Below are 12,698 nucleotides of genomic sequence, written 5' to 3' on the forward strand. Positions count from 1 at the left end.
GGAGCAGTGAGAGTCAGGTGAGTGAGATGGTGGGCGGGAGCAGTGAGAGTCTGGTGAGTGAGATGGTGTGGGGAGGAGCAGTGAGATGGTGGGGGTGAGCAGGGAGAGTCAGGTGAGTGAGATGGTGGGGGGGAACGATGAGAGTCAGGTGAGTGATATTGTATATGAAGATAGAGCAGTGGGTCAGGCGAGAGAGACGGTGGGGGGAGCAGTGAGAGTCAGGTGAGTGAGATGGAGTGAAAGTCAGGTGTGTGAGATGGTGAGGGGGGAGCAGTGAGAGTCAGGTGAGTGAGATGGTGGTGGGGGAGCAGTGAGAGTCAGGTGAGTGAGATGGTGGGGGGGGGAGCAGTGAGAGTCAGGTGAGTGAGATGGTGGGGGGGGAGCAGTGAGAGTCAGGTGAGTGAGATGGTGGTGGGGGAGCAGTGAGAGTCAGGTGAGTGAGATGGTGTGGGGAGGAGCAGTGAGATGGTGGGGGTGAGCAGGGAGAGTCAGGTGAGTGAGATGGTGGGGGGGGAGCAGTGAGAGTCAGGTGTGGGGGGGGAGCAGTGAGAGTCAGGTGAGTGAGATGGTGGTGGGGGAGCAGTGAAAGTCTGGTGAGTGAGATGGTGGGCGGGAGCAGTGAGAGTCTGGTGAGTGAGATGGTGTGGGGAGGAGCAGTGAGATGGTGGGGGTGAGCAGGGAGAGTCAGGTGAGTGAGATGGTGGGGGGGGGAACGATGAGAGTCAGGTGAGTGATATTGTATATGAAGATAGAGCAGTGGGTCAGGCGAGAGAGACGGTGGGGGGAGCAGTGAGAGTCAGGTGAGTGAGATGGAGTGAAAGTCAGGTGTGTGAGATGGTGAGGGGGGATGGGATGGTGAGAGTCAGGTGAGTGAGATGGGGGGGTGGAGCAATGAGAGTCAGTATGTGACAGTATAAAGTATATAGAGCAGTGAGTTTACATGAATACCAAGGTAACAGAGAAGCAGTAAAGCCCGGTGAATATAGACCCAGCCAGGTTACGCTCAGAGAGTCAGCAAAATTAACATAAGCAGAATCAACAAAACAGATCTACCCATCCCGTACTAGTTATCCCACTATTACTGACCGGTTCGATATCGTTCTCAAAGTCCTCATCCTCTGCTCCAATGATTGATGTGGCCCCCATTGCATGGAAACCCTGTGCAGGTACAGAAAAACCATATAACATAGGCAAAGTAAAAATACCATACTGTGGCAGATAGCTCTAGTGACTAACAGAATCAGATCACTGAACACTCCAAAAGGCCTCATTAAAGCCGCAATCTCACTTTTTTTGTTTGTGTTTCATTAAAACATCAAGTATCGCACAATCACAACACAAAGAGGACATTTTCCCATGATTTCTATCTAGAAGGGAATTCTCCACTTTGCAAGATCGCTCGGTGGCCTTGTGCTACACGACTGGCACTGGAAACAAATGTGTTCCAGTAGGAACACATTCGTACCTTTGCACTTAAGCCTGTTCCTGAGGAAAGTAACCTGATCTGAGTAGAAGCCAATCAGAAGGCTCCTCATTGGGCATGTGATGCTAGAATAAGGAAGGGAGCATGGGATTTTGTTTTGTGAATGAGCACACTAAGGGGGCGTTCCAAAGCCTCTCTCCGCACTATTTCCTATGACTAATTGCCAAGGTAAACTCTAAATAATTAAAAGCTTCTTGAAAAAAATAATAATAATAATAATGGGATCATCCCACGGTAAAAGTAGAGTAGCAATTTATTCTTCTCATTAAAACCCAGCGAGCTGGTTGCATTAGTAAATGATATCAGCCTAAATTGCCTGTTCAGGAGAAAGTTTCCCACGGTCGGACAGGGTTAAGCGCGTTTGTATCCTGTAGCTCCTCACAACCAATACTTGTCATTTTACAAGTGTAATAGGACCATTTATCTTCCTTCTTCTGTAAAACTTTTTATATTGTACTTATAACTGCTGCTACATTTATTAAACTATTATGTAAGGGGTGTGTGGCTTGGCCGAGCATGCAGCAGGAGGCTAGGAGTGTGAGCTCCATTTACTATCCTTTATTCTCCTCTTATTCCTGCTGGTGGATCCTTTCTTCTACGCCCACACTGTCCTGTCTGCTACAGCGTTCATTTGGAGCCGTTTTTTGGGCTTTGTATCCTGACTGGGGAGATTCCGTTGTGCCCTGAGGACCGAGACGCGCCGACTGCCCGGCCGCACTTCACCGGAAGTGCAGCGTCATATTGGGACTCTCTCCTGCCTGAGCCGCTTGTACCCACGGCTCCTGCTCTCCTTACCGCTGCTAATGGCGCAAGGCCTCTGGTGAGTGCTCCCACTTGTCCCCTCAGCCCCGTGGACCAGGCTAGCCGCTGCTGCTGCTGCTGAGATTCTTGTGGGGCTCCTATATCCGCGCCTTCTGCGGACTGCTCCTTCCTTCCCTCCACCCACGCTAATTATATGAGCCAGGACCCTGCAGCTCTATCCCAGCCAGTCTGTGGTGTAAGCCTACCTCCCCTGTATCTACTAGTGTTTTGCAGGCCCTGGGAGCTTATATCTCAGTTGCACTCTCACTTTGTTTTACCCTGTGCTGTCTCCCTTCTCTGCAACACCGATCCTCCACCTGTTACACACTATGGTGAGGACGGGAAATAATACTGCAGCGTCAAAGCTGGAAAAATTTGCTGGGGGGGGGGGCTCAACCTCCCCCTCTGCAAGCTGCTAACCCCACGTCACCATCACAACCCATGGGTAATTCTCCCCCACCTGACGACTCCACTCAGTCGACGCAACAGGTTCTACTTGCCATATCTGCATCCGAAATAAAGAGTTACGGACAAAATTGGTCAGGTGCAGGATGAGGTCTCCCTGATTAGGCACGATATGCAGAAGATCTGTGAACTGGTGGGTGAAGCAGAACATCACATTTCTGACTTAGAAGACGTGACTAATCCTCTTAAAGCTACGGCTACTGATCTCACCGCTCACGTCTGCGGTTAAAGTGAAATCGTCCGATATTGAAGGGAGATTCCGCCATAATAATGTCCGTTTTGTTGGTTTCCCGGAGCGGGTGGAGGGCTCCGCACCTGAAAAATTCTTGGAACAATGGCTACTTCAACTGTTTCGTCGTGATGACTTTAGTCCCCATTTTACTGTGGAGAGGGCACATCGTTTACCTGCTAGAGCTCCTCCCCCGGGCTCGCCTGCATGTACTTTCAGAGCTCGTTGTCTACATTATAAAGACTGTGATGCGGTCCTGAGGCTGGCTCTCCTGCAGGGCCCCCTGAAATTTGACAATCACCTTATTTCTGTTTATCTGGATTTTGCTGTGGAGGTTCAGAAAACTCGTACCCAGTTTCTTCATGTATTTGAGGAAACTTTGTGACAGCCAAATGCAATAGTCCATGCTTTTTCCGTCTCGTTTGCGGGATATACATGACGGTTCTACACACTTTTTCAATACTCCACAACAAATTGAAGCCTGGCTGGACCGCAGGCCTTGTGCTCCGAACTGATGTCGGCTGTTTGTGTATCTTTTATTCACAGCCCGTAAGCTTCTCTTTATTGTGTTTTTGTCTTATATGCAATAGGTTTCCTATTGTTAATATTTTGTATTGTACCGTTCACCATGCAGGGGAATTCAGTTTGTCCTGGGAGCTGATTGCTAGGTTATAGTTTTTGTAGAGGTGCTATTTGCCTCTATACCCCTGGGGTTGTTTCTACTTTTTCTGTTTTACTTTAGTGGTTATAGGGATCCAAGTGTATCTAACTTCCCGTGGATATGCAGGGTGGGGGGTGGTTGGGTTGTTTTGTTTTTTGTTTTTCTGAAAAACTCAATAAAAAGTATACAAGTTGAAAAAAAAAAAAAACTATTTCGTAAGGTTCCGTCCTCTCATATTGTGATCTAACATGCAAGAATATGTACAGCTGAAGGAAAGGATGGACACATTATCCGACAAGGTTTAGGAAGTACAGCGGACAGCTTGGAAGCTCCCTGTAACACAAAGTTGCAAAGGTGCACTTGTGAACAAAAAATGCTTGTTCATTGATCGGGCAGACTTTTAAATCCAGGTAAGTAGGACTGGCACAGACAAATTATAAAACTGCATTTATAATATGAGAAGAATGAGTAGAGAGAAAAAAACAAAGGCATTTAAAATCTTAAGACAGCAACTCCAAAAAAACACACACACACACTCACACACACACACACACACACACACACACAGAGGGCCGTAATTAGGCATGTGCAGAGGAGGCACCGCACACAGCGCTGCAGTCTAGGTGGCGCTGTTGGTGGCACTTGTCAATTATCTGTTGTAATTACTTTCATTTGCAGCTTCCCCCCTTTTTGAAGCCCAGCATCTGCTGACCGCTCCTATCTCCTGCCATGACCCATTCTGTCGCTTATACCTACACAACATTCATGTACTCAACTTGAGTACTCAGTCACACTGTCCTTTCAAGATGCTGACATACCTGGTATTCGAACCCATCGCCTGTGGCATTGCAGTCAGACAATCTATTCATTGAGCTATCTGCCCTTGTATAGAGAGGTAGATAATTCTAAGCTAGAGGATTCTAACTATTTGAAGCTTACCTTGTACTTTGTGAAAAAATGATCAGCATTGCGGATGAGCAGATCTATGTAGTGTGTAGCTGCAAGAGATAGGATGTGTGACTGCACACTACATAGATCTGCTCAATTGCAAAACGGATTATTATTTTTTACAAAGTACCAGTAGCTTTATATTGGGGTATATTCAATTAAAGTCAGATCCATTCCGACATGAATTTGTCGGAATGGATCCGACAGGACCTATTCAATGAATGGCCAAATCTGTTCCCGACCATCTAAATCCAACTTTTAAAAAAGTCGGATTGAGATGGGGGAGCTGACAGGGGGAGACGGGGGGAGAGCAGGAACCAAGCAGCTACAGCACAGCATAGTAGGAGGATGGGGCACCGCTGCCAGACCTCACAGCAGCGTCCACCCAGCTCCAGCAAGCGGGACCTCGCTTGCTGGAGCTGGTTGGATGCTGTCGTGAGCTGTAGCCGCTTGGTTCCTGCTCTCCCCTGTCTCCCCTCTGCTCTTCCCCTCTCAGCTCCCTCATTTCAATCCGACTTTTTTTAAAGAAGCACGTGGATCAGCGACTATTCTGCCAATCCACGTGCTTTCCGACAAGTCGGATTTCCCGACTTGTCGGAAAAAATGAGGCCAGATTGAATAGATCGGAATCCATTCCGACCTATACCAGTCGGAAACTGCCGTCTTTCCGACAAAACGTCAGTTCGTGACTCTAACTGAATACGGCCCATAGTGTTCATAGTTTTTTTATGCAGGATCAAATAGCTCAATGAGTAGGGTGTTTGATTAGAATAAAACAGGTTATAGGTTTGAATCCTGGGTATGGCAGTATATTGAAATGTGTTCTTTAATAAAGGGTATTGTAACTGGATAACAACGAGGTCTCAAGCTAAGTGCATGAATGTGAAATAAAGAGGATTTGTGTCCAAATCCATTTTCTTGCAGTGGTCTATAAATGTGTGTGTATTATTTATATATAATATATTATAATATAATATATATATATATAAAATGTGGGCTCTCTCTGGGATCAGTCTTGAGGGTGATTCGCTCTCTGACACAGGACACCAAAAAATAAGAATTAACTCACCGGTAATTCTATTTCTCGTAGTCCGTAGTGGATGCTGGGAACTCCGTAAGGACCATGGGGAATAGACCGGCTCCGCAGGAGACTGGGCACTCTAAGAAAGAATTAGGACTACTGGTGTGCACTGGCTCCTCCCTCTATGCCCCTCCTCCAGACCTCAGTTAGGGAAACTGTGCCCAGAAGAGCTGACACTACAAGGAAAGGATTTGGAATCCCGGGTAAGACTCATACCAGCCACACCAATCAAACCGTACAACTCGTGATAACTATACCCAGTTAACAGTATGAATAACAACTGAGCCTCAATAAACAGATGGCTCATAACAATAACCCTTTAGTTAAGCAATAACTATATACAAGTATTGCAGACAATCCGCACTTGGGACGGGCGCCCAGCATCCACTACGGACTACGAGAAATAGAATTACCGGTGAGTAAATTCTTATTTTCTCTGACGTCCTAGTGGATGCTGGGAACTCCGTAAGGACCATGGGGATTATACCAAAGCTCCCAAACGGGCGGGAGAGTGCGGATGACTCTGCAGCACCGAGTGAGCAAACTCAAGGTCCTCCTCGGCCAGGGTATCAAACTTGTAGAATTTTGCAAACGTGTTTGATCCCGACCAGGTAGCAGCTCGGCAAAGTTGTAAAGCCGAGACCCCTCGGGCAGCCGCCCAAGAAGAGCCCACCTTCCTCGTGGAATGGGCTTTTACTGATTTAGGATGCGTCAGTCCAGCCGCAGAATGTGCAAGTTGAATCGTGGAGCAGATCCAGCGAGCAATAGTCTGCTTAGAAGCAGGAGCACCCAGCTTGTTGGGTGCCTGCAGGATAAACAGCGAGTCAGTCTTTCTGACTCTAGCCGTCCTGGAAACCTAGATTTTCAGGGCCCGGACTACGTCCAGCAACTTGGAAGCCTCCAAGTCCCGAGTAGTCGCAGGCACCACTATAGGTTGGTTCAAATGAAACGCTGATACCACCTTAGGGAGAAATTGGGGACGAGTCCTCAATTCTGCTCTGTCCATATGGAAGATCAGATAGGGGCTTTTACAGGACAAAGCCGCCAATTCTGACACCCGCCTGGCCGAAGCCAAGGCCAACATCATGACCGCTTTCCACGTGAGATATTTTAATTCCACGGTCTGAAGTGGCTCAAACCAATGTGATTTTAGGAAATCCAACACAACGTTGAGATCCCAAGGTGCCACTGGGGGCACAAAAGGGGGCTGAATATGCAGCACTCCCTTAACAAACGTCTGAACTTCAGGCAGTGAAGCCAGTTCTTTTTGAAAGAAAATAGACAGGGCCGAAATCTGGATTTTAATGGATCCCAATTTTAGGCCCATAGTCACTCCTGACTGTAGGAAGTGCAGAAATCGACCCAGCTGAAATTCTTCTGTGGGGGCCTTCATAGCCTCACACCAAGCAACATATTTTCGCCATATGCGGTGATAATGTTTTGCTGTCACATCCTTCCTAGCTTTTATCAGCGTAGGAATGACTTCAACCGGAATGCCCTTTTCCATCAGGATCCGGCGTTCAACCGCCATGCCGTCAAACGCAGCCGCGGTAAGTCTTGGAACAGACAGGGCCCCTGCTGTAGCAGGTCCTGTCTGAGAGGCAGAGGCCAAGGGTCCTCTGAGATCATTTCTTGTAGTTCCGGGTACCAAGACCTGCTTGGCCAATCCGGAACGATGAGTATAGTTCTTACTCCTCTCTTTCTTATTATCCTCAGCACCTTTGGTATGAGAGGAAGAGGAGGGAACACATAAACCGACTGGTACACCCACGGTGTCACTAGAGCGTCCACAGCTATCGCCTGAGGGTCCCTTGACCTGGCGCAATACCTTTTTAGCTTTTTGTTGAGGCGGGACGCCATCATGTCCACCTGTGGCCTTTCCCAACGATTTACAAGCAGCTGGAAGACTTCTGGATGAAGTCCCCACTCTCCCGGGTGGAGGTCGTGCCTGCTGAGGAAGTCTGCTTCCCAGTTGTCCACTCCCGGAATGAACACTGCTGACAGTGCTATCACGTGATTTTCCGCCCATCGGAGAATCCTTGTGGCTTCTGCCATCGCCATCCTGCTTCTTGTGCCGCCCTGTCGGTTTACATGGGCGACCGCCGTGATATTGTCTGACTGAATCAGCACCGGCTGGTTTTGAAGCAGGGGTCTTGCCTGACTTAGGGCATTGTAAATGGCCCTTAGTTCCAGAATATTTATGTGTAGGGAAGCTTCTGACTCGACCATTGTCCTTGGAAGTTTCTTCCCTGAGTGACTGCCCCCCAACCTCGGAGGCTTGCATCCGTGGTCACCAGGACCCAGTCCTGTATGCCGAATCTGCGGCCCTCGAGAAGATGAGCACTCTGCAGCCACCACAGCAGAGACACCCTGGCCCTCGGGGACAGGGTGATCAGCCGATGCATCTGAAGATGCGATCCGGACCACTTGTCTAACAGATCCCACTGAAAGATCTTTGCATGGAACCTGCCGAATGGAATTGCCTCGTAAGAAGCTACCATCTTTCCCAGGACTCGCGTGCAGTGATGCAGCGACACCTGTTTTGGTTTCAGGAGGTCTCTGACCAGAGATGACAACTCCTTGGCCTTCTCCTCCGGGAGAAACACCTTCTTCTGTTCTGTGTCCAGAATCATACCCAGGAACAGCAGACGCGTCGTAGGAACCAGCTGCGACTTTGGAATATTCAGAATCCAGCAGTGCTGTTGTAGCACTTCCTGAGATAGTGCTACTCCGACCAACAACTGCTCCCTGGACCTCGCCTTTATAAGGAGATCGTCCAAGTACGGGATAATTATAACTCCCTTCATTCGAAGGAGTATCATCATTTCGGCCATTACTTTGGTAAATACCCTCGGTGCCGTGGACAGACCAAACGGCAACGTCTGGAATTGGTAATGGCAGTCCTGTACCACAAAACGGAGGTACACCTGGTGAGGTGGGTAAATGGGGACATGTAGGTAAGCATCCTTGATGTCCAGTGATACCATGTAACCCCCCTCTTCCAGGCTTGCAATAACCGCCCTGAGCGATTCCATTTTGAACTTGAACTTCCTTATATAAGTGTTCAAGGATTTCAAATTTAGAATGGGTCTCACCGAACCGTCTGGTTTCGGTACCACAAACATTGTGGAATAGTAACCCCGTCCCTGTTGAAGGAGGGGAACTTTTATTATCACCTGCTGGAGGTACAGCTGGTGCATTGCCGCCAGCACTACCTCCCTGTCCTGGGGAGTAACTGGCAAGGCTGATTTGAGGGAACGGCGAGGGGGAGACGTCTCGAATTCCAGCTTGTATCCCTGAGATACCACTTGTAGAACCCAGGGATCCACCTGTGAGCGAACCCACCGGTCGCTGAAGTTCCGGAGACGGGCCCCCACCGCACCTGGCTCCACCAGGGGAGCCCCAGCGTCATGCGGTGGATTTAGTGGAAGCAGGGGAGGATTTTTGTTCTTGGGAACTGGCTGTATGGTGCAGTTTTTTCCCTCTACCCCTGCCTCTGGGCAGAAAGGACGCGCCTTTAACCCGCTTGCCTTTCTGGGGCCGAAAGGACTGTACCTGATAATACGGTGCTTTCTTAGGCTGTGAGGGAACCTGAGGTAAAAATGTCGACTTCCCAGCTGTTGCTGTGGAAACGAGGTCCGAGAGACCATTCCCAAACAATTCCTCACCCTAGTAAGGCAAAACCTCCATGTGCCTTTTAGAATCCGCATCACCTGTCCACTGCCGAGTCCATAATACTCTCCTGGCAGAAATGGACATTGCATTAATTCTAGATGCCAGCCGGCAGATATCCCTCTGTGCATCTCTCATATATAAGACTACGTCTTTAATATGCTCTATGGTTAGCAATATAGCGTCGCTGTCAAAGGAATCAATGTTATCAGACAGGGAATCAGACCACGCTGCTGCAGCACTGCACATCCATGCTGAAGCAATAGCAGGTCTCAGTATAGTACCTGAGTGTGTATATACAGACTTCAGGATAGCCTCCTGCTTTCTATCCGCAGGCTCCTTTAAGGCGGCCGTATCCTGAGACGGCAGTGCCACCTTTTTTGACAAGCGTGTGAGCGCTTTATCCACCCTCGGGGATGTCTCCCAACGTAACCTGTCCTCTGGCGGGAAAGGGTACGCCATCAGTAAGTTTTTAGAAATCACTAGTTTCTTATCAGGGGAAGCCCACGCTTCTTCACACACTTCATTCAACTCATCTGATGGGGGAAAAACCACTGGTTGCTTTTTCTCCCCAAACATAATACAGGTTGAGTATCCCTTATCCAAAATGCTTGGGACCAGAGGTATTTTGGATATGGGATTTTTCCGTATTTTGGAATAATTGCATACCATAATGAGATATCATGGTGATGGAACCTAAATCTAAGCACAGAATGCATTTATGTTACATATACACCTTATACACACAGCCTGAAGGTAATTTTAGCCAATATTTTTTATAACTTTGTGTATTAAACAAAGTGTGTCTACATTCACACAATTCATTTATGTTTCATATACAACTTATACACACAGCCTGAAGGTCATTTAATACAATATTATTAATAACTTTGTGTATTAAACAAAGTTTGTGTACATTGAGCCATCAAAAAACAAAGGTTTCACTATTTCACTCTCACTCAAAAAAGTCCGTATTTCGGAATATTCTGTATTTCGGAATATTTGGATATGGGATACTCAACCTGTACCCTTTTTAGTGGTACCTGGGTTAATGTCAGAAATGTGCAACACATTTTTCACTGCCGTAATCATGCAACGGATGGCCCTAGCGGAATGTACATTAGTCTCGTCCTCGTCGACACTGGAGTCAGACTCCGTGTCGACATCTGTGTCTGCCATCTGAGGTAGCGGGCGTTTTTGAGCCCCTGATGGCCTTTGAGACGCCTGGGCAGGCACTGGCTGAGAAGCCGGCTGTCCCACAGCTGTTATGTCATCGAACCTTTTATGTAAGGAGTTGACACTGTCGTGTAAAACCTTCCACATATCCATCCACTCTGGTGTCGACCCCGCAGGCTGTCTTCCAGCGGAGCTGTGAAGAGGAAATGGCGCCAGTGTGCTGATGGAGATAGCCCCGCCTCTTTTTCGGCTGGCTTCTCCCGCTCTTATATCAATATTATGGCAGGGGATTTTTGCACATATACAGTTTATTAGACTATATTATGTGCTGTTTGCCAATGTAAGGTACTCTAATTGCAGCCCACGGCGCCCCCCCCCCCCCCCCCCCCCAGCGCCCTGTCCCATCAGTGACCGGAGTATGTGGTGTGCATAGGGAGCAATGGCGCACAGCTGCAGTGCTGTGCGCTACCTTAATGAAGACCGGAGTCTTCAGCCGCCGATTTCCAGGACGTTCTTCTTGCTTCTGGCTCTGCAAGGGGGACGGCGGCGCGGCTCCGGGACCGGACGACCGAGGCTGGGCCTGTGTTCGATCCCTCTGGAGCTAATGGTGTCCAGTAGCCTAGAAGCCCAAGCTAGCTGCAAGCAGGTAGGTTCGCTTCTCTCCCCTAAGTCCCTCGTAGCAGTGAGTCTGTTGCCAGCAGATCTCACTGAAAATAAAAAACCTAATAAATACTTTCTTTTCTAGAAGCTCAGGAGAGCCCCTAGTGTGCAACCAGCTCGAGCCGGGCACAGATTCTAACTGAGGTCTGGAGGAGGGGCATAAAGGGAGGAGCCAGTGCAACCAGTAGTCCTAATTCTTTCTTAGAGTGCCCAGTCTCCTGCGGAGCCCATCTATGGTCCTTACGGAGTTCCCAGCATCCACTAGGACGTCAGAGAAAGTCTAGTTACCGTGTATGTATATACATTCCCAATGCAGCAAACCACAAATTAGCGTTACATTTCTGAGCTAATGAATCCTGGTGCCTCCTCTACAGTGTAACGGTCACCTTTACACATTGGGTTTGGCTAATTGGGGGGCTATGCTATATTAATGGGAATAAAGCCACACCCTTTGCTAGCAACTAATGATATCACTAAGTCAGGAGCGTATGTCATGCTGCAGTACTAGGGCGGGAAAAGCACTATGACATTCGACCTTAAATGACTGTAAAGGTTTACTTCCTAATCACTGAGTTTACCGTTACTGCTTACTGGTTTGAGCATAAATCTGGTTTCAACCAATACAAAAAACATTATAGTGTATTACAGACTTGGATTATTTATATTGCGCCAGTCACATCACGCAGCCAATAGCTCTCAGATCACCGGACTAATTACCTTTAGAGAACGCATGTGCGCAGGTCTTGGATGGCAGACTATTGTACCACGAGCTCCGATAATGATAAAAGACAGAGCATTTATATTTCTAGATTTGCATTCTGTACAAATGTATGCAAATTTTTCATTTTAACAGTCTGCCTGCTTAAATAATAGTGCCTACAAGAAAAATAACTTCCTAGAGGAGCAGAGCTGGAGGTTCAGAAGTGTCCTCATATACAGTTCCTGCACTTGTGCCAAACAGCCCCTCTCGGTGCGCCAGATACCGTGAGGGTCTTCCAGTCGCGGGGCTTCTTTTTCACCTCATTGTTGCAATGTGATATGACTAGGACGCACCAATTTGTGTATCTGTGTGTGACTGAATGCTACAATGCAGTGGATGAAGCTTTTATCCACACCAAGTCTTCTGATGCAGCAAATGCAGATAGTCGCTAGTCACATCGCATTGTGACTAAGGTGCATTTTCAGGTAAAAAGAAATATATATGAGGCCAATCCCGAGCCACTTTTTTTTTCAATCCCGGGAATCGGGATTGAAAAACGCTCAATCCCGGGATTACAGTAGGGAGCAGGGAGAGTGGGAGCAGAGGGCAGTGGAGAAGAGTGTAGGGAGCACAGAGGCTGTAAGGAGCAGCGCTGGATAGTGGGTGTAGTGTAGGGAGCAGCGCTGGATAGTGGGTGTAGTGTAGGGAACAGCGCTGGATAGTGGGTGTAGTGTAGGGAACAGCGCTGGAGTGTGTAGGAAGTGGAGCGGGAGGATGCAGGGAGCACTGCAGTGAGGGAGGGTGGATGTCAGTAATAATACA

The 12,698-nt window shown here is 48.2% G+C and overlaps 1 protein-coding gene across 8 annotated transcripts in view; it reads right to left on the reverse strand.

The window, feature by feature from the left end:
* The window catches only part of ARHGEF1 (Rho guanine nucleotide exchange factor 1), a 139,764-nt gene that overhangs the window by 86,626 nt on the left and 40,440 nt on the right, over positions 1 to 12,698 (reverse strand). For all 8 annotated transcript variants that reach the window (XM_063942377.1, XM_063942379.1, XM_063942378.1 and 5 more), the window contains exon 3: positions 1,087 to 1,158. In XM_063942377.1, coding sequence (XP_063798447.1) covers positions 1,087 to 1,158 — 72 coding nt within the window. The remainder of the gene's footprint in view (positions 1 to 1,086; positions 1,159 to 12,698) is intronic.

Source organism: Pseudophryne corroboree, chromosome 10 (genome assembly GCF_028390025.1).
Source record: "Pseudophryne corroboree isolate aPseCor3 chromosome 10, aPseCor3.hap2, whole genome shotgun sequence".
Classification (NCBI taxonomy): Eukaryota; Metazoa; Chordata; class Amphibia; order Anura; family Myobatrachidae; genus Pseudophryne; species Pseudophryne corroboree.